Genomic DNA, 21,896 nt, shown 5'->3' on the forward strand with positions numbered 1-21,896 from the left:
ACATGTTTCATAAAAATGTAAAGCTTAACATAATGTTACCCAGTTTTTTAACTCCAAAGGCAAGCCATGTTATCAGTTCCTTATTTTTCCTCTCAGGAATTTTTTTTTTTTTTTTTTTTTTGTAGAGACAGAGTCTCACTTTATGGCCCTGGGTAGAGTGCCCTGGCCTCACACAGCTCACAGCAACCTCCAACTCCTAGGCCCAAGCGATTCTCTTGCCTCAGCCTCCCAAGCAGCTGGGACTACAGGCGCCCGCCACAACGCCCGGCTATTTTTTGGTTGCAGTTTGGCCGGGGCTGGGTTTGAACCCGCCACCCTCGGTATATGGGGCCGGCGCCTTACTGACTGAGCCACAGGCACCACCCTGTCAGAAATTTTTAAAATATGTACATGCACACATGTATGTCTATTCTTTCTTTAATTTAAAAAATGGCAATATACTGTACTTACTGTTACACATCTTGCTTTTCATTTAATATTGTATCTTAGAAATTGTTCACAACATGTTTGTAAATAGCCTCTTCAGCCTTTTCTCTTTTTTTAGAGATAGAGTCTTGCTATGTTGCCCGGGCTAGCATGTAGTAACTATTCACAGGTGTGAAGATGGTACATTACAGCCTTAAACTCCTGGGCCCAAGCAATCCTCCTGCCTCAGTCTCCCAAGAGGCTGGGACTACAGGCATGAGCCACGGTACCTGGCTTCTCCAGCCTGTCTTATAGCTGTGTTGTATTTTACTGTACAGTTTTAGATCATTTTTTAGCAATACTCTATTGGACATTGAGGTTACTTCCACCCTTTGTGCTACTTCAAACAATGCTACAGTGAGTGATTTTACATACAGATCATTTGTCACATGTGCAAAATGTGATATACTCTTGGAAAGGGGAATGCTGGTCAACTTGATAGAACTTGCTGAAGAGGTCTCATCACCAATTGTAACAGTTCTAGTAATACTTGGACCATCACTGTATGACATTAACTGTTTCCCTGCAGCTTTGCCAACACTGCGTGGTATTGAGCTTTTCTGACCTTCTGTTTAATACTGTTCCTTTGCTTTGCTCACAGAGGTCAGCAGAACTGGCTACAGCTAGATCACCGAGTTCTTGACCATGATTTACCCAAGAAACCAGGCCCAGCCATTTTGCACTTTGCTGTGAGGTATGTATCCATAAGACCCATCCAACATCCCTCTCCATTTTTTTTATGTCTTTTATTGTTTGTTTGTTTGTTTTAACATTTGGGGTGATCAGAGAGAATAAAAAGAAAAGAGACCAAACAAAACAATATTATGTGAAAGAGATTCGCTGAGACCAAGTTACCATAGATACTATATAGAGTATTTTCTTTGAAAATGAAGGGTAAAGATACCTTCCTTTATTCTGCAAAGCCTCTGAGATCCATTTACAGCTGAAAAACATGAGTAATATATTTTAATACATAAGCCTGTTCCACACTCAACATATTTTTAGTATTCTTTTTTGAAATACAGCAGACATTTTTCTATTATATTTTATGTAGGAATAATGTTTTCTAGAGACTTGGAAATAATTGAATTTTTTACAATTTAATGCCTTAATTCAAATAGAAGATAGAATGTAAATAAATGCTCACAGAAAGAATTATCTTAACAGTACAGAGGTCTGAGTTTTGTTTGCATGCAGAGAAACTGCTGGAAATAAGGCAAGGACTGGGCCCTGTACTTTTTGTTTTTTTTGTTTTTGCAGTTTCTGGCCGGGGCTGGGTTTGAACCCGCCACCTCCAGCATATGGGGCTGGCACCCCACTCCTTTGAGCCACAGGCACCACCCTGGGCCCTGTACTTTTTTTTTTTTTGTAGAGACAGAGTCTCACTTTATGGCCCTCGGTAGAGTGCCATGGCATCACACAGCTCACAGCAACCTCCAACTCCTGGGCTTAAGCGATACTCTTGCCTCAGCCTCCCCAGTAGCTGGGACTACAGGTGCCCGCCACAATGCCCAGCTATTTTTTGGTTGCAGTTCAGCTGGGGCCAGGTTTGAACCCGCCACCCTCGGTATATGGGGCTGGCGCCTTCCCGACTGAGCCACAGGCGCCACCCAGGGCCCTGTACTTTTTAAAAGCTGTGGTGTTGTTATCTGTGTCTGCTTGATTTTTGTCAAACCAGAAGTTTCCTTGACTCCTTCTCTGAGCTCTGCTTGGGCAAGTCATTAAACCATATGCTGAAATGGATGCATTCACCTAAACCAGTGATTCCCAAAGCCAGCTCCTCATGGAACTATTTTTTTAGCATTAATGATTCACAATCTAAGATAAATAAAATATTATGGGAATAGTAATATCATGTTCCTGTACCTAGCTTAAGATACAAACCATTACAAATTGAGCTAAAATTTCCTCTTTATGTGCTGACCCTCTCTCCCTATTATCCTAAATTTGATGAAAAATGTTATGACAAATTTTTTTTTCCTGGTCTAAAGCCAAAGATGATAAAATAAGCTAAGGTAGTAGATTTCTCATAAATCTAGTTCATTTTCATAAAGCTAGATCAACCTGAAGAATGATCCTTTATTCTCAGATTATGTTAATTTTTAGATGACAAAAATGTACTCTGTTTTATGCACTGAAAGTGGAAGCTTCATGCTTTTCTTTTTTGGGGGAAGGGGCTTTTTTCCCCTCTATTATTGCCTCACAAAATTACATCAGATTTTACAAGCACTCTTCTTTCTTGAAGTTGAGTCAGAATTGAGTCTGTTCCGTAAAATCCAAAAGTGTGGTAATAAGATGTTCTACCTTTTTTTTGAAAACATCTTTTTTAATATGAATTGATGGTGAACATGGAGTGCTGCTCCTTACTCAGCAAATAAAGTGTTGACACATCCCCAATTTTTCTTTTTTTTTGCTTTTTTCTCTGCAATCTGGTTTAGAATTTCTTTCTTATCAGATGAAATTGTATGTTTAGGCTCATCTCCCGTAGCTCATTGAGAAGGGCACCGGCCACATATACTGAGGCTAGTGGGTTTGAGCTGGTCTGGGCCTACTAAACAACAATGACAACTGCAACCAAAAAAAAAAAAAAAATAGCTGAGCATTGTGGTGGGCAATGGTAGTCCCAGCTACTCAGGAGGCTGAGGCAAGAGAATCGCTTAAGCCCAAAAGTTTGAGTTTGTTGTGAGCTGTGATGCCATGGCACTCTACCGGGGGTGACGTAGTAAGACTCTATCTCAAAAAAAAACCCATATGTTTAAAACCCAGGAAAGGACCAGGTGAACTGGTTCACACCCGTAATCCTAGCACTTTGGGAAGCCAAGGCGGGTGGATTGCCTGAGCTCAGGAGTTAGAGACCAGCCTGAGCAAAAGTGAGACCCTGCCTCACAATAGCCGGGCATTGTGGTGGATGCCTGTATTCCCAACTACTTGGGAGGCCTAGGCAAGAGAATCACTTGAGCCCCAGAGTCTGGGGTTGCTGTGAGCTTTAATGCCATGGCACTCTATCAAGTGTGACAAAGTAGGACTCTGTCTCAAAAACAACAAAAAAATCAAAAAAGAAAACATGGTAGTGGAGGGACCAATGACTGAAAGAGAACATACTAAGGGCTTCTCAGGTGCCATAATGCTCTGTTAAGAGTCTGTCTCAAAAATAAAAAATAAAACAAATGAAACCCAGGCAGGCAGTAGCATAGTGGTGATTTGTCCAGGAGCATATCTGGTATGGAAAAGTACACAGAAATCCTTCAGAAAAATATTGGATTTTCCGAGGAAGAATGTGATGTAAATAAATGCTTTTGTCCATGGAAATGGAGAAAGAGAAAAACACAACCACCAAGCAAAGGGATAAACTGCATGTAAGTAACTAAGCAGGTGTCAGAGAATAGCAAAATTTCAATCTTGCATTATGTAGGGAAAATGGTTCAACATTAATTTTTATAGAGAATTACATTATCACTATAAACATTTCAAACCACAAGAACATATAGATTGAAAAGTAAAAATTGCTCTCTACCATCTTCAACCTTCACCTCTACCCGCCAGTTTTCTCCCCTTCTTAGAGAAAAACAACATAAGGTATCTGGTAACTTACTTTTTCTTTTAACTTGGAGAGCTTTCCTTGGGTATATAAAAATCTATTTCATTGTGCTTCTATAATTCAGCTATCCAGTCTCCAATTAAGCATTTAGGCCATTTCTAGTTGTCAATGTTTATATTAAAATTGATGTTGCAGTTGACATTCTTGCACTTTCATCTTTGTGCACACGGTACCATAACTACTCAGCATTATATTCTCAGGGCATCTAACAAGCTCCATTTATTTAGTAACCAGATTTGTATACTAGTTCTTTGACAGCTATATCTGGTCTATTTTTGGTCTCAAAATATCAGAGAAGGGAAAACCTTGTCTTCCCTTCTGCAGAGTCATTCATAAGGCCGCTCTATCTTTTCCAAGCAGCTTCCTGAATTCCAGAGCTGCTGCTACCTGTTTCTGAGTTTCGGCACTTACTTAGAGTATTATCTTAAGAGTGTCTCTTAATCACTTGGCGTTTCTTTCCTTTAACTACTTGCACAGTTAAAACCCTTATCAAGTTTTTAATTATTCACTTAATTCTTCCTCCCAACAGTCTAGTGAGATCATAATAGTCTTTGTTATTAGTCCGATTAAGTAGTTGTTGTTGCTACAACTTAATTAAAGAGATGATAAAGCCAGAGCACACCCCAAAGATTAAGCACACTGACAGAGGTCACTGAGTGGAAGGCAGTTCTGTCTGGGTCTTACGAGTAGGGTTGTCTTATGCCCCTTGTGAAATCAGTTGCCTCTCACAAGGGCTTGGTACATCTGGCATGGTAGACATCAGCACCAGCCCTCTAGGTTGCCTGTATTGACTGTAAAATAGAACCAAAGAGATTATTTGGTTCTGTCTTGGTGTTTGCACATTATAGAAGCCTCTGGAAGAATGGGAGCCTCCTTGGAGATCAAGGTCTTTGCCTCTTGGCCCAACATAGCACTGCTGCATGCACTGGAGCATGGAATACAGGAGCCCCCAGTCCTGGACACCAGGGTATGCCGTCACAGGTAGTAAACACATTGAGAAAGGAGGCCCATCAGTGGCAGGAGTCTCCCCACCCCCCTGGACACCAGGGTGTGAGATCACAGGCAGTTAACACACTGAGAAGGGAGGCCCGTCAGTGGCAAGAGTCCCCCTACCCGCCCCCCCAGTCTTGGACACTTTTTTTACTTTTTTGTGTATCACAAGCAGTTAACACAGTGAGAAGGGAGGCCCGTCAGTGGCAGTACCTCACAGGATATGCCTCAGGGTTATTCCTGATGGAAACAATTAGAAACATCCAAATGCCCACAGTGAAGATAGGTTCAGTGAGGTACGGCATTTTTATAGGGAACTATGAATCATTTTAAACAAAAGAGATTAGATGAAAAAGCACATGGCGTTTCAGAGCTTCTCTAGGAGAGGCAAAGCACATCTGAATCACCTTGGAAAATTTTTCAGACTACAACAGTTACTTCCCTCCAGCTTCAGATCCCCTGCCTCACCGCATTCCTAGCCCAGATTCAGATGCAGGGCCAAGACCCTCTCTCCAACCCTCCTCTTATGAATCACTACTTTAATAAATTCCTGTTACCTGGGATATTGTCACGCATCTTATCTCTTATGCAACTTGGGAGAGAAGCTATATCATATGTGAAAAAAAGAAAATCAGTATACACTTGTTTTTTTTCTTTTTTTTTTTTACTTTTTTGAGATAGGGTCTCATTCTGCTGCCTGGGCAATAGTATTAGCATAGCTCACAGCAACCTCAGATTCCTGGGCTCAAGCAATCCTCCTGCCTTAGCCCCCCAAATAGCTGGGACTACAGGTGCCTACCACCATGCTCAGCTTATTTACTTTTATTTTTTGTAAAACAGGGTCTGACTATGTTGCCCAGGCAGATCTTAAACTCCTGGCCTTAAGCAGTCTTCCCACCTTGGCCTCTCAAAGTGCTGAGATTACATGCATGAGCCACCATGCTTGGCCTAAATGTACATCTGTAGCGTAGATTACTACTTATGCCATGGAGAGAAGTTCAAGTTATATCAAGTTTTTTTTTAAGTTGATATGTTTTATAAACCTGTATAAATCGGTAAGTGCTGAGAAAATATCTGGAAGGAGGTACACCAAGGCATGAGGGATCATTTCTTCCTTTCTTTTTTCCTTCATTATTGGGCACCCACACTGTGCTTTGCCCTGTTCTAGCTCTGAGGACACACCCGTGAACAAAGCGAAAGTCTCTGCCCCATAGTCAGCAAACACGTAAATGAACAGATGCACTATGCAGTGCCAGTTTACTTAATCATGCGCTCAGTAGTGCCTTAGCACCTACTGTGTGCCTGGCCCTGGGCTAGGTGCTAGGGGTGCACCTGTGGTAGAAAATGGCAGAATCCTGCTCTGGTGACTGCCTAGTGGAAGAGACTGACATTAAATTCTATATGCACAGAATCTTTTTTTTTTTTTTTTGTAGAGACAGAGTCTCACTGTACCGCCCTCGGGTAGAGTGCCGTGGCGTCACACAGCTCACAGCAACCTCTAACTCTTGGGCTTAGAGAGATTCTCTTGCCTCAGCCTCCCAAGCAGCTGGGACTACAGGCGCCCGCCACAACGCCCTGCTATTTTTTTTTTTGTTGCAGTTTGGCCGGGGCTGGGTTTGAACCCGCCACCCTCGGCATATGGGGCCGGCGCCCTACTCACTGAGCCACAGGCGCCGCCCATGCACAGAATCTTATATGGGAGAAAAACTACAGTAGGGAATGGTGGCGCCCATAGCTCAGTGGGGAGGGTGCTAGACATAACACCCAGGCTAGCGGTTCGAACCTGGCCCCAGCCAGCTAAATAGCCATGGCAACTGCAACAAAAAACTAGCCGGGGCGGCGCCTGTGGCTCAGTCGGTAAGGCTCCGGCCCCATATACCGAGGGTGGAGGGTTCAAACCTGGCCCCGGCTGAACTGCAACCAAAAAATAGCTGGGCATTGTGGCGGGCGCCTATAGTCCCAGCTACTCGGGAGGCTGAGGCAAGAGAATCGCTTAAGCCCAGGATTTGGAGGTTGCTGTGAGCTGTGTGATGCCATGGCACTCTACTGAGGGCCATAAAGTGAGACTCTATCTCTACAAAAAAAAAAAAAAACTAGCCAGGCGTTGTGGCAGGCACCTGTAGTCCCAGCTACTTGGGAGTCTGAGGCAAAAGAATTGGAGTTGGAGGATGCTGTGAGCTCTGACGCCACAGCACTGTACCCAGGGTGACATCCTGAGACTGTCTCAAAAAAAAAAAAAAAAACCTACAGTAGGGCGGTGCCTATGGCTCAGTCGGTAAGGCGCCGGCCCCATATGCCGAGGGTGGCAGGTTCAAACCCAGCCCCGGCTGAACTGCAACCAAAACATAGCCGGGCGTTGTGGCGGGCGCCTGTAGTCCCAGCTACTCGGGAGGCTGAGGCAAGAGAATCGCTTAAGCCCAGGAGCTGGAGGTTGCTGTGAGCTGTGTGATGCCACGGCACTCTACCGAGGGCCATAAAGTGAGACTCTGTCTCTACAAAAAAAAAAAAAACCTACAGTAGGGAGGAGAGATAGGGAGGGTGAGTGGAGCTGGGGCTGCAATTATAAATAGGGTAGTCAGGGAGGGCCTCCCGAAGAGGGTGGCATTGATCAAAGACATGCAGGAGATAAGGTGGGAACCAGGCTGACCTCTGGGGAAGTTTCTCCCAGCCTGAGGGAACCGCAGGTGCACAGGCTTCTGGAAGGGAGAACGCCTGAGTGTGTCCGCCCCCAAGGAGGAAGCCCCACAGAGGGAAGGTGACAATGTAGGATTAGGCTGCAGAGCATTGGGACCTGTGGGTTTTGATCTTGAGAGCATAATAATCTGATTTCTGAGGTGGGGATGGAGCAGGGCAGTTAAGGAGCTGTTGCAATGGTGCGGTTCAAACATGAGGGTGTGCACAACTCCGAGTCTCACTCCACATTTGCTGGAGAGTGTGCTCTCGGACAAGCTGGTTGTGAGAACTCCAAGAGAGAGCAGGGGACACAAAATGATCTTGTGAAATGTTATACAAATGTTAGAAAAGATCATTTTGTAATTGTAGGTTTTGTGGAAAAGAAAAATATGGTTTTGCTCTTAAGAAGTTTTCTCTGTATTGAAATGTAGCATAAACCCCATAGCAGGCGTGGGGCTAAATATTTGACATGTATGTGTCATTTACTCATGAGCTAAGCGCTGAGGTCCTGCAGATGGGGGTGGTTAATAAATCCCTGGTTTAATGTCCCCTGGAATACATGGAGCAGCTTGGAAACTTATGCTGCTTCTGCACAGGGCAAAGAAAATACAGTAAGGCTCGTAGCCGTCCCTTTAGGACTTCAGGATGAACCTTTGTCTTTTCTCTCCAGTTCTAAAATCTTAAAGATACATGCTAAATATGTGTATGAGCTAAGTGTTCATAGACATCATAATTTACTTACGTACCATAATTGATTTAACCAGCTCTCTATTTCTGTGTGAGTCCAAACTTCCCTAGGTTCCTGGGGGGCTTCTCCAAGCTGGGGGTTGTTAACTCACTGCCATAAATTATCTTCCGCAAACACATGGGCCTCTTTAGTAATGCAGCCCAGATGTGAGCATTTGAAATGCTAGATTGGGAGCAAGCATTTAAACAGGAATGTAGGGACTTGGGTGACCTCACTGGAAAAGCTCCCATTCCCTCAGGGGAGAGCAACCTCAGGTGGCTCAGGCTGGTACCACCCCGTTCCAGTCAAAACTCTTCGGAATGCCTCTTGCTTTTTTTTTTTTTTTCCCCTATTCTTTTTATTGTCTTCCCTCTTCCTTTCCCTTCTTTTCCTCCTCCTTTTCCCAAGTCACCTTTGCCATGTCCTAAGACTATCTGTGACCACCCTGAGCATTGTCTGTGACACTCCTGGTTAATTACAACTCACTACATTAGTGGGAAATTCTAGGAGAAACTGTGAAGGCAGACTGCTGCCTCTTTGTCAAAGTTGCTGCAAGGTCAGAGCCTTTTTAATTCAACCAAGCCTGGATTTGAATGTACATCTTTGGACTGTTTGACGCAAGGAAGCACTATGAAGGCTGGACACAGCAGCACATGTCTGTAATCCTAGCACTTTGGGAGGCCAAGGTGGGAGGATCCCTTGAGCTCAGAAGTTTGAGACCAGCCTGAGTAAGAGCAAGAACCATCTGTACTAAAAACAGAAAAATTAGCTGAGTGTTTTATGGCAGGTGCCTTTAGTCCCAGCTACTCAGGAGCCTGAGGCAGGAGGATCGCTTGAGCCCAGGAGTCGGAGGTTTCTGTGAGCTATGATGCTACAGCACTCTAGCCAGGGTGATGGAGTGAGACTCTGTCTGAAAAAAAAAAGAGAGAGAGAGAGAAGAATGAATGAACAGTATCCCAGAATATGGGTTCTGCACCTGCTGATTGCATTAATGTCACCCATGACCCCTAAGTGGCCCAAACTATTCTGAACTTCCATCTTTGAGGATCCAACAGGGGTGTCCAATCTTTTTTCCCCTGCCATACATTGGAAGAAGAGTTGTCTTGGGCCACACGTTAAATATACAAACACTAACAAAAGCTGGTGAGCCAAAAAGAGGTTTGTGTATAGTTTTCCCTATATCCGACACCATAGATAAGCAAAATAGGCTTCAAATAAAATCTGCATGCAGCCCGCTGAATACCCCTGTCACATGGGAGAGTTCAAGAAAAACACAGAATTCTTTGAAACACATGCTTAAGCCTTCCAGTTTCTTCTTCTCTCTCTCTTTTTTTTTTTTTTTTTTTTGCAGTTTTTGGCCAGGGCTGGGTTTGAACCCGCCACCTCCAGCATATGGGGCCGGTGCCCTACTCTGTTGAGCCACAGGTGCCACCTCTGATTCCAGTTTCTTATAGGCTGTTTCTTAGCATGCTCCCTGAGCAAATATCACAGAGCGTTTCTGGAAATCTGCGCATTTTCCTCTCTAATCTTTTGGTTTTATCTTTTGGTGGGTGTGCCTAGTGTTTTTGAAGTTTTAAGAAACAGATAGGCTGGGTGTCCTGGCTCGTGCCTATAATCCCAGCACTCTGGGAGGCCAGGAGACCTGCCTGGGCAACAGAACAGAGACCCCATCTCTACAAAAAAAACAAAAAAAGAAAGAAAGAAAAGAAAAGACAGGGAAAAGGAAAAGAAATTAGCCAGCAGTGAAATTGTTGGGTGAAAGGGCCGTGCGTACCTCCAGCTTTATTGGCTACTACTAAGCATTTTTCTAAAGCATTGTTTTTTTTTAATTTCAGATTAATATTAGGATACGCATAATTAGGTTACATAGATTGCTTTTGTAAGGTTCAGTCCCTGTTGTAGTTGTGTCCTTCACCCGGAAGTGTACCATGTGTCTGTGCATTGTACCAGCTGGCGAGAACTTACCCATCCCCTTCTCCCCTTGCCCCTATTTGAATTTAATTTAGTTTTTCTGTCATGTGAGCATGTATTTGTTAATTTTCTTTTTTTATTTCTTTGCTTATTTTTTATTTTTATTTCTTTGCTTTTTGTTGTTGTTGTTGAGATAGAGTCCTACCCTATGCCCTGAGCAGAGTACAATGGCATCATAGCCCCCTGCAACCTCAGACTCCAGCTGTGAGCATCCTGCTGCCTCAGCCTCCAGAAGCTGCTGGGATTAGTCGGCTGAGTTTTTACATTTTTTTAGGATTCAGGGTTTCACTCTCATTAGTTTCAAATTGGAACTGAGTACATGTGATGCTTATTTTTTCCATTCTTGTGATACTTGTTTAGGGGAATATTCTATAAAGCTGCCCAGGTTGTTATAAAAGATACAAAAATCTCTGTCTTTTTATATAACTGAATAGTATTCCATGTGTTCCATTCCATAGACTACAGTTTATTAATACATTTGTGTGTTGAAGGGCGCTTAGATTGTGTCCACATCTTTGCAGTTGTGAATTGGGCTGCTTTCAAATGCAAATGTTCTTATGGTAAACTGTCCTTTTCTCTTTTGGACAGATATGCAGAAATGGGATTGCAGGGTTAAATGGAAGGTCTTCCTTTAGTTCTTTGAGGAGTCACCATACTTCTTCCCATAGAGACTGAACTAGATTGCAGTCCCACCAACAACACTGCATGAGTGTTCCCTTCTCTCCACCCCCACACCAGGATTGGTCACTTCAGGAGATCGTGATGTGGGCCATTCTCATTGGAGTTAGGTCGTATCTCAAAGTTGTTTTGATTTGCATTTCTCTGATGATTGGGGATGATGAGCATTTTTTCATGTGTTTGTTGGCCATTCATCTATCCTCATAAGCAAGGTTTCTGTTCGTGTCTCTTGCCAAAATTTTAATGGGCAAGAGACGTGATTGTTGATTTTCTTAAGTGCTTTCTGGATTCTGGTTGATAGCCTTTTGTCATAGCATACAACTATCTTCTCCCATTCTGATGGTGGTCTCTTTCTTTTGTTGATTATGTCCTTAGCTGAGTAGAAACTTGATCAAGTCCTATCTATCTGTCTATCTCTCTATATATTTATTTATTTGAGACAAAGTGCCACGCTGTTATCCTGGGTAGAATGCTTTGGCATCGTAGCTGACAGCAACCTCAAACTAACTCTTGGGCTTGAGCAATCCTCTTGCCTCAGCTTCCGAGTAGCTAGCACTGCAGGTGTGTGCCACTACAACTGACTAGTTTTTATTTTTAGTAGAGACAGGGTCTGGCTCTTGCTCAGTCTGATCTGGAACTCCTGAGCTCAAGTGATAACCCACCTCAACCTCTTAGAGTGCTAGGATTATAACCCTGAGGCATTGCATCTGGCCTTATTTGTTTATTTTTTGATACAAAGTTTCACTCTTTTTTTTTTTTTTTTTTTGTAGAGACAGAGTCTCACTGTACCGCCCTCCGGTAGAGTGCCGTGGCGTCACAGGGCTCACAGCAACCTCCAACTCCTGGGCTTAAGCGATTCTCTTGCCTCAGCCTCCCGAGTAGCTGGGACTACAGGCGCCCGCCACAACGCCCGGCTATTTTTTGGTTGCAATTTGGCCGGGGCCGGGTTTGAACCCGCCACCCTCGGTATATGGGGCCAGCGCCTTACCGACTGAGCCACAGGCGCCGCCCACAAAGTTTCACTCTTTTGCAGCAGACTTTTGCAGCTGATGCAGTGGTATCAGCCTAGCTCAGCAACCTCAGACTCCTGAGCTCAAGCAATCCTCCTACCTCAGCCTTTGGAGTAGCTGAGACTACAAGTACCCACCACAATGCCCAGCTAATTTTTCTATTTTTACTAGAGACAAGGTCTCACTGTTGGTCAGGCTGGTCTCGAACTTACAAACTCAAGCAATCTTCTTGCCTCAACCTCCCAGAGTACTAGGCTCACAGGTGTGAGCCACCTCACCTGGCCCCCATTTATTTATTTTAGTTATTGCTGCTAGATATAGAACCAACATATGTTTACATATCTCACAAAAAAAGCCTGTATAAAAATACGCACCATATCACTACTCATAATAGCTCGAAACTGAAAAGAAGTCAAATGTTCACCAGCAGGGTAATAAGTAAATTGTACCATGTTCCTAACATGGAGTACAATACAACAATGGGAATAAAACATTGCACCTCCCAGCAATAATCTCACAAATTTAATGCTGAGCAAAAAAGCCCTATTCAAAAATAGAGGGAAAAATCCTACTGTATAACCATTTATATAAAGTTTAAAACCAGCAAAAATAATCTATGCTACTAAAGGCACAACATTGGTAACTTTGGGGGCAGGGCACTGTCTTGGAAGGAGTAAAAGGGGACTTCTTGAACTGTTTCGTGTTAACATTTACAAGTGAAATGTACACTTGTAATTTGTGTACATTTTTTACTGTTATACTTTAATAAAAAGTTTATTTTCAAATGAAAAAAAGCAATTAGTCAGAAGTGGTGGCTTACACCTGTAGTCCCAGCTCTGTGGGAGAATGAGGTGGGAGGATTGCTTGAGGCCAGGTGTTCAAGACCAGACTAAACAAGAGCAAGATCCCATCTCTATAAAAAGTAGGAAAAACATCAATTGTTCATGGGAGTGGGGGGAGGGGGGGTTACCTCTAGTCCCAGCTATATGGGAGGCCAAGGCAGGAGGATTGCTTAAACCCAGGAGTTAGAGGCTGCAGTAATCTATGATGGTGCCACTGCACCCTAGCCTGGGCAACAGAGTGAGACCCTGCCTCAAAAAACAAAAAAACCCAGGACTATGTGTGTGTGTTTCAGGCCAACGTAGAGGGAAGCTTCAAGGTAACATCAGAAGGAAAGAATTAGTGCTGTGAGGACAAAAGAAGCTATAAACCAAAGAGGTTAAAAACTTGGCCTTCAGTTCAGGGCTTTGTCACTGTGGCACTGTTGACGTGGGAACTAGATCATTCTTTGGTTAGGGAGCTGAGCTGAGCTGGAGACACCAAGCAGCGTCCCTGGGCTCCACCGTGATGCCATTATCTCTCCCCCAGTCATGACAGTGAAAATGCTTTCGGCACTGCCAGACACTCATATTGCCAAGTATGTTGAGAGCAGTGCTTTACCATCATTCTCAGGTTCAAATCCCAGCTGCGTGTGACTTCTGACACCCTTTCAGATCAGTTTCTTTATCTGTAAAGTGGAGCTGGTGGTAGTACCTGTCTGCCAGGGGTGGGACGGGGGTGGGGGGGAGGAATACAAGTGTTAACATGTAATGCAGACCCTCTATAAATGTTAATTGTTTGGAAGCTATAACTTTCAGAGGCTGCCTTAAACCATGTTCAGTGGGGGAAACATTCTATCACATGTTATATAGCCTTTGCATGTGGAAGGCTTCAGCTTGTCTAGCTTGGGTCTGACCTATTCCCCTCTGCCCTGGGTGGAAAATCTAATTGTGTATCTTCCATTCACCATACCCAGCTGTTACCTCCCTACGCAACTGTCCTTCCCACTCCCTCCCCAAGCAGCTGCCCCTGCTTGGGCAGCAGACTGTTTTCCAGGGAAAAGGTGAACACTTGGAATTTACATGACCTGCCATTGCATGCAGCCTAGGGGAGACGGCTCCCTCCCCTTCCTGGCAGGTCACAGCAAGGCCCTTTCTCTCCTGAGCTTTCAGCCCTTCTAGCACATTCAGGAAGAGTCACACTGCAGGAAAGGAGCCAGAGGGCAGGTTCCTACAGGCTTACCTGGTACCTTCTCTTGTTCTAGCCTTGTCTGGAAATTCAGAAATGAGGAAGAGCGTTCCTGGCAGCAGAGCACATAGTCGAAGCAAATAGTGCTTCCCCTGGGGATTCTCCAAGGCTGCTCCCTCCCAGAGATGAAAGGGAACATATTGGACTCCCCTCCCCTAACCACTGCATAATAGCTTGGGGAAAGTGAAATATGCTGAAATTACACTCCAGCCTTCAGCATGGTTATAAAGCAAGACTGTGACTACATTGCAGGATCATTATGAGCAATAAACAGAGATCTCCCTGCTCAGAACATGGCTGAGGATCTGATAGAAATCTCCTTAAGTGTGCAGCTGCAGTGGGTGCCTGAAATTACCCACAGTAATTAAACAAAACCTAGAATGAGGCACTTTGACTTAGCCCTCACTGGCCGCCAGTCATAAACCCAGCATTGTTCAGAATGCAGAAACATTGAGCAATTCTTGCCCAATTCACCTTCTTTGAAGATAATCAGTCAGACACAGCAGAAGCCCTGGAAAACAAAGAAAATGTACTTAATTGGGGAGAAACAATCATAAGTGGTAAGGAAGAGCATTGGTTTCACACTGTTTTCTTGTTTTGTGTTAAATCAAGACCACAAAATGTAGCATTTATTTATTTTTTTAAGAGACAAGGTCTTATTCTGTCTCCCAAGCTGAAGTACAATGGCAATATCATGGCTCACCATAACCTAAAACTTAGAGTTCAAGTGATCCTCCCACGTTAGCTGCCCAAGTAGCTGGCACTGTAGACATGTACCACAAGCTGGGCTAACTTTTCTATTTTTTGTAGACATGGAATCTCAGTATGTTGCCCAAACGGGTCTTGAACTCCTCAACTCAAGCAATCCTACCCCGTTGGTCTTCCAGAGCATTGGGATTACAGGTGTGAGCCACCGCACCCAGAACCATTTACTGCCTTGAGAAAAAGACCGCAGGGAAGATCTTTGAAACGTCTATTCTGATTTTTACAGTTAAAATTTTAAAAATATTTTCAACTGAGTCAATGCCTTTATTGTTCTCCCATGGGTGGAGCAATAACAATATAGTATTAATAATCACTGCCACTCATTGGTAGCTGAACTGCATGCCACCCACTATGTTGAGCGTGTTTAAAACATCTCCATTTCTCCAGTGTGTGGGGCAAGAGGAGGCAGCTGGCCCAAGGGCCCAGGACCTGTCAGCATTAGCACTAGGATTTACACTCCTGCTTAACCAACAATCAACACTTGTGCCACTGATGAATAAGTACCACGAGATGAAAGCAGCAGCCACCTAAATATAAGTGACTATTCAAAGGACAGCCCATCTTGAGGAGTTTGAGTTTTGTGCCTTTTGACAGCCATGTGTTGTCATCTGGCTGACAGGCCTGCATCCCCTCAAGACGAGCCATCTTTGTCATGCCTTGTGGTGTGATGTTCTGTCATCACTGATGAGTGATTGGGTGAAGGAAGGAAGGGGAAAAAAATGCTAATGGGAAGAACCCAACTGGTGGAGACAAAAACCTTCCCCAGCAAATTATTTTCTCAAGAAATCATACTTGTTAAATACTTGTGTGAGGTTTGTCTCTAAAACATGTGCCTGTTCAAAAAACCTGGGTTTATTCTGAAATTGAAAATTGACACATGGTCTTCAACTTAAAGTCTTAGTGAAATCGCTCACGTAAACATGCAGAAAGGAAACAGTACCCTTTTGCAAAAAGGGCTGAAACAAAAGGTCTTTATTTTGTGAGTCTGGGATAGGCTGTTTCGTTTCACTAAGAATCCCTAGATTTTGTTTGCAATTCATGGTGTGTGTTGATAGGTGTGCCCAAAGAGCCATTTTCCCCAAGGATCATATGTACTTTCCATACACACCATAAATAGGAAGAAATTACAATGACCTCCTTGACTTGAGGGAGAGGTGGCAACTGGATACCCAGGCTGCACGAGGCTCCAGGGTGGGTGGCCAGAAAATAGTGGGAAATAAGGTAGGGACCTGTTTGCTGGAACTAGGATATAGCTTGCTGGGCTTGGACTTCAGAAACAAGGTGAACCCAGTTTCTGGCACAAAGGTATCTGTTCAGATTTGGATGGGCCACAGACTGATTTGGAACAGAGCCACCTAGCAGCCTGCAAGTGGTTTCTGCAATGCGCAAAGACTGGCAGGAAGCTGGTCTGGCTGATAAGCCCTCTGCCTGGAATGCACTTCCTACCTTGGTTACCTGGTGAACTCATGCATTCTTTAAGACTCAGCTCAATTGTTCCCTCTCTTGTGGCACTTAGTCCTCTGGATTTCAGTTTGGCAGCATCCTCCCTCTTAATTCATATAAGATGGTGCACATCTTATATTTCCATATGATTGTTATCATGAGAAAGCAGTCTATTATATTGGTTTGGAATATGAACCAGACCAGGCCTCAGTTTGAGTCACGGCTCTACCACTTCCTAGCTTGTATGCCCTGGAGATGATGACTTTCCATCCCTGTAGCCTTGAGACTTTTGCATATAAATGTGACTCCTGCTGAAGACCAAGACAGCTTTAATCATTGTATAACAAAATCTCAGAATTTAAAAACAAAGTTTTTTGGAGACAACAGGAACATTCAAATGAAGATTGTATTTTAAATAATACTAAGAAATTATTACAAGCCTTGTTAGTGTGAACATTTATTGCTGTATGTTTTCAATACAATCTTTCTCTGTTAGCGATATATTGAAGTAATTAAAGTGAAGGAAAAAAGTAATGACAGACACAGTAGAAAACAGACCTTGAGTTCTGCTAATCTGACCTGGGCTCTGAGAGGAGCAGAGAGATCACTTCTTTGGAGAGGCCTTGCCCTTCTGAGACTATTCCAACTTTAAGAAGGATTTTTAGGCCGGCCCAGTGGCTCATGCCTGTAATCCTAGCAATCTGAAAGGCCGAGGCAGGTGGATCCTTTGAGCTCAGGAGTTTGAAACTAGCCTGAACATGAGTGAGACAACACCACCCCCACCCCCTGTCTCTACTAAAAATAGAAAAAGTAGATGGTCATTGTGGCGGGCACCTGTAGTCCCAGCTACTTGGGAGGCTGAGGCAAGAGGATTGCTTGAGCCCAGGAGTTTGAGGTTGCTGTGAGCTGTGACGCCATGGCACTCTACCCAGGGCAACTGACTGAGACTCTGTCTCAAAACTAAATAAATAAAAAGGATTTTTAGGCCAGGGGAGGTAGTTCGCACCTATAATCTTAGCACTCTTGGGAAGATGAGGTGGGAGGATTGCTTGAACTCGGAAGTTCAGACCAGACTGACGAAGAGTGAGACCCTATCTCTACTAAAAATAGAAAAATTAATCGGAATGCCTGTAGTCCCAGCTACCGAAGAGACTGAGACAAGAGGATGGCTTAAGCCCAGGAGTTTGAGGTTGCTGAGCTAGGGTGGGGTCACAGTCCTGTGGCCTCAGGCAACAGGGTGAGACTGTCTCTTAAAAATAATAATAATAATTTTTGTACGTTAATTCAAAAGCTATCACTTTATATCTTTTGCCCACAGGCTTTGGTTTGCTTTTTGAAGCAATAGAGAACAGATGTAATTCTGTACATACTAACATTTTACTGAGTATCACACTAGTTTCTCTGCCTGCTTTTTCTACATGACTGAGATGCCCATAATTATTGAGAGCTTAGCATCCTGCTAAGTACTGGTTGAATGAACCAGAAGAGACAGCTCAGGGGATTTTCGCAAGATCATCATCAACTACTGATTAGGCATGGTGGCTATGCTGTAATTTTAGCACTCTGGGAGACTGAGATGGGTGGATTGCTTGAGCTTAGGAATTCGAGACCAGCCTGAGCAAGAGGGGACCCTATCTCTACTAAAAATAGAAAAAGTAGCTGGCCTGTAGTCCCAGCTACTCGGGAGGCTGAGGCAAGAGGATCTCTGGAGCCCAAGAGTTTGAGGTTGCTGTGAGCTATGACACCAGGACACTTTACCCAGGGTGACAGAGTGAGACTCTGTCTCAAAAAAAAAAAAAAAAAAGCATTGTCAGCAGAGTCAAAGAGCCCCAAATTAAAACCAAGGCCCTCTGCCCGGTGGCCAGATCCCTGAAACTCGGTGTCTGCAAAATGTATGTCTATGAAAAGGTATCTCCTGCCAAGGTTGTTGTGATGATTAAATGAGGTAACACATGGAAAGCACTTAGCACACTGCCCAGCACATAAGTAAAAGCTCAGTAAATGTCAACTGGGAGCCTGCTGCTTCTCAGGCTGCCAATAGGAAACCGGGTAATGTTATCTCCCTTTATAGGCATAAAAATGCCCAGGAAAGCCACAAAAGCTGGAAACCACCACAACCACCTAGCAGAACTGGTATGTTCTTAGAGATGCAAGGAAACTTGCATAACGTAAGTCGTCTTAGCCTTGCAGCTAAGCTCATCTCCTCCACTGAGGCCTTCTGGGGTTCCATGCATGATCGACTTGCCCATCCACGATCCAACGTGCAGAGCCTCTGCTGAGCACAGCTCTCTCTCCCCTCCAGGCCCCTGCACCAGCTGATCAACTGGCCGCCTCTGAGGGGCCCATGTTGTTCCTCACTGCACGGGTCAGGGTAGAAGGAACTAAACTCATGGGAGCATCCTGTCCACTAAAAGGAAGAAACTGAGGCAAAGTTAACAGAGACAATTTATTTGGGCCACAGTTGAGGACTGAGGACTGCAGCCAAGGACACACTTTCAAGCTGCTTTGGGAAGTACTTGGAAAACAAAGAGGAGCCTCAAGTTTGTTTGGTTTTTTTTTTTTTTTTAGTTGCTGTTTGGCCAGGGCTGGGTTCAAACCCGCCATCCTCGGTATATGGGGCTGGCACCCTACCCACTAAGCCACCGGCACCACCCAAGAGTTTTGAAAGAAAAAAGGGCAATTACAAAAGTTATTTGTCAGGAATTTTCTTTGGTTTACAGAAATAACATTGATTAGTGATTGGCTATGCATAAATTATGGGGTGAGTTATGGTGTCCAGCATCTTGCATTTTATGGCTACTTGAAGGCAGTTAGTCTAGAGCCCACAGAGTAAGCGGCTTCAAGAGCTAATTATTTAGCTCAAGGGGGAGTGAGATATGACTGCAGTTGCATTTTAAATACCTCTTTGGACCTGATCATTTAAAGAGCCTCACATTCCTGAGATAAAAAAGAATTTTTTTTCAGCCAGGCATGGTGGCTCATACCTGTAATCTTAGCACTGTGGGAGGCTGACGTGGGTGGATTGCCTAAGCTCAGTAGTTCAGGACCAGCCTAAGCAAGAGCAAGACCCCATCTCTATTAAAAATAGAAAAACTAGCTAGATGTTATGGCGGGCGCCCATAGTCTAAGGCTACTCAGGTGGCTGAAACAACAGGATCTCTTGAGCCCAGGAGTTTGAGGTTGCTATGTGCTATGATGCCACAGCCCTCTACTACCTATGGTAACAGAGTAAGACTCTATCTCAAAAAAAAAAAAAATTATCTATACTTAGATTATAACTGCAAATTCTGTCTTGGTGAAAGCCAAACTATGAATGTTTATATTTCCCAAATTTACCTACAGTATGTTCCCCACCTGGATTTCTTTTTATGCTGTGGAATTCCATGTTTTCTTACCTTTCAGATATAGTTCAAATCCCATCAGGTGCTTTAAGTTCTTTAAACATAATGCAAGGTTTGCCAAGCCTCAGTAGTTAGAATTTTTCTGTCTTTCTTTCTTTCTTTTCTTTTCTTTTTTTTTATTTTTCTGAGACAAAGTCTCACTTTGATGCCCTTGGTAGAGTGCTGTGGCATCGTAGCTTACAGCAACCTCCAACTTTTGGGCTCAAGCGATTCTCTTGCCTTAGCCTCTCAAGTAACTGGGACTCTAGGCTCTAGATGCCCACCACAACACCTGGCACTTTTGAAGTCTCACTATAGCTCAGGCTGATCTCTATCCTATAGCCTTTCTCCCCCCCAACTCTTCATTTCCTTCACTGCTTTTGTACTTAACTTTTTCTTCCCATCAATCTAACTAACACTCCTCAAACTTCATTAATCGCCTTTATGAGTTAAGCCTTTATAAGTATAAATATAAAAATATAACAATTTATTCTCTTTCTGGAACTTCCCTTGATGATTCAACATTAAGGTTTAGAATTTAGCAAATGATTTTACTGTGGCAGTGATAAAGTCATTCACAGCCTTTTCACCTACATTTATCAAATGTTTCATGATTTTTGAAAGAGAGGAACCCAGCTTATGATTCTGTGGAGCTACCCCTGGCTGACCATGACTCTTACAGATCTGAGAGCAAGTTCTCTTTTGGCACTCAAAGCTGTGAGCTGTCCTAGGCCATTGTGTCTCTTTGTGTATTATTCATCAAAAGAGGCTCCAGAACTTGAGGAAAACTGCTGGGCCCCATGTTGCCCACTGGCACACCCCAGGGTGCCAGCATTTAGAGGCCAGCCACATCATTTCAGGATGGTGACAACAAAGTTGTTAAAGACTCAGCCTCCTTCCTTCCCTGTGGTGGGGCTGTCAGAGTGCTCCTAAAATAGGGGCCTGCACCTCTGCTCTCAGTAGTGAACAAGCAACATCTCAGAAAATGGGGTAGAGGGAGTGAGGCCCAGAATTCTCTGATTTGCATGAGAAAAAAAACAAGATTGATGGCTACTGAGAGCTTGGCTTTTAGCCAAGGGAAAACCCAGTGCCTGGAAGGATGAGAGGGAATGAGGGAGGGTGTGATTAAAACTCCCCCAGACATGGGGGTGAGGTAGGCATGGGGCCCTCAGACCCAGGAGTCTGAAAACCACTGAGCCTCAAGCAGATCTCCGGGTTCAGTTACCTAGTGCTTGCTCAGCGGACTTAGGCTTTCAACTCTTAAGAGTTCACCTGAGCTTTGTTTTGAAGCTGTTTGAGGTATTGTGAACTCCCAGAAGGAGTTTCAAAGAATGAGCAATACCGGATAAATTTGTGTTTACAGTTGGATGCCATTTGGGGTTTCTCTTTAACTCATCTTGTGTACGCAATTTTATCTGCAGGTGTATACATACATACACTCACACCCTCCATAGTGTGCAAGCCTGGACTGCAGGTTTCTTTTTTAAAAGGGGGAAAAATAAAGCACAATCCTCCCCTAGTTCTTCAAAATTCTATCTCTGCTTTTGGGAAACACTAAATGAAGAAATGAACTCATGCTGAGAGAAGGAAATAAATCTAATGAATAAACTCCTGTGTTGTTTTTCAGGTTTTACATTGAGAGCATATCATTTTTAAAGGATAAAACCACCGTGGAGCTGTTTTTCCTGAATGCAAAATCCTGTGTACACAAGGTAAGATGCCTTGCTTGTCCTGTTCATCGAGTGTCCCCAGAGTGACAGGATTAGAGGGAGAAAGGGTCTTCCTCTGTGCTCACGCTCAAACTAAGAAAAAAAGCCACAGTGGTTTCTGTTGATAGTTCCAACCTCAGCCCCCCCCCACACACACACACTCACACATACACAAATGGCAGCTCTTCCCAAATTCTGGGTGGGGTGCGGCACCCATAACTCAGTGGGTAGGGTGCCAGCCACATACACAGAGGCTGGCGGGTTCGAACCTGGCCTGGCCAACTTAACAACAACTGCAACAACAACAACAACAAAATAGCCGGGAGTTGTGCACCTGTAGTCCCAGCGTCTAGGGAGGCTGAAGCAAGAGAATCACTGTAGTCCAAGAATTTGATGTTGCTGTGAGCTGTGACGCGACAG

General features: G+C 44.0%; 1 protein-coding gene across 6 annotated transcripts in view; it reads left to right on the plus strand.

Moving 5' to 3' along the window:
- Positions 1-21,896, plus strand: part of FRMD4B (FERM domain containing 4B) — a 455,009-nt gene that overhangs the window by 315,391 nt on the left and 117,722 nt on the right. For all 6 annotated transcript variants that reach the window (XM_053599743.1, XM_053599740.1, XM_053599739.1 and 3 more), the window contains 2 exons: positions 1,067-1,159; positions 21,395-21,479. In XM_053599743.1, the coding sequence (XP_053455718.1) occupies positions 1,067-1,159; positions 21,395-21,479 (178 nt within the window). The remainder of the gene's footprint in view (positions 1-1,066; positions 1,160-21,394; positions 21,480-21,896) is intronic.

Source organism: Nycticebus coucang, chromosome 8 (genome assembly GCF_027406575.1).
Source record: "Nycticebus coucang isolate mNycCou1 chromosome 8, mNycCou1.pri, whole genome shotgun sequence".
NCBI lineage: Eukaryota > Metazoa > Chordata > Mammalia > Primates > Lorisidae > Nycticebus > Nycticebus coucang.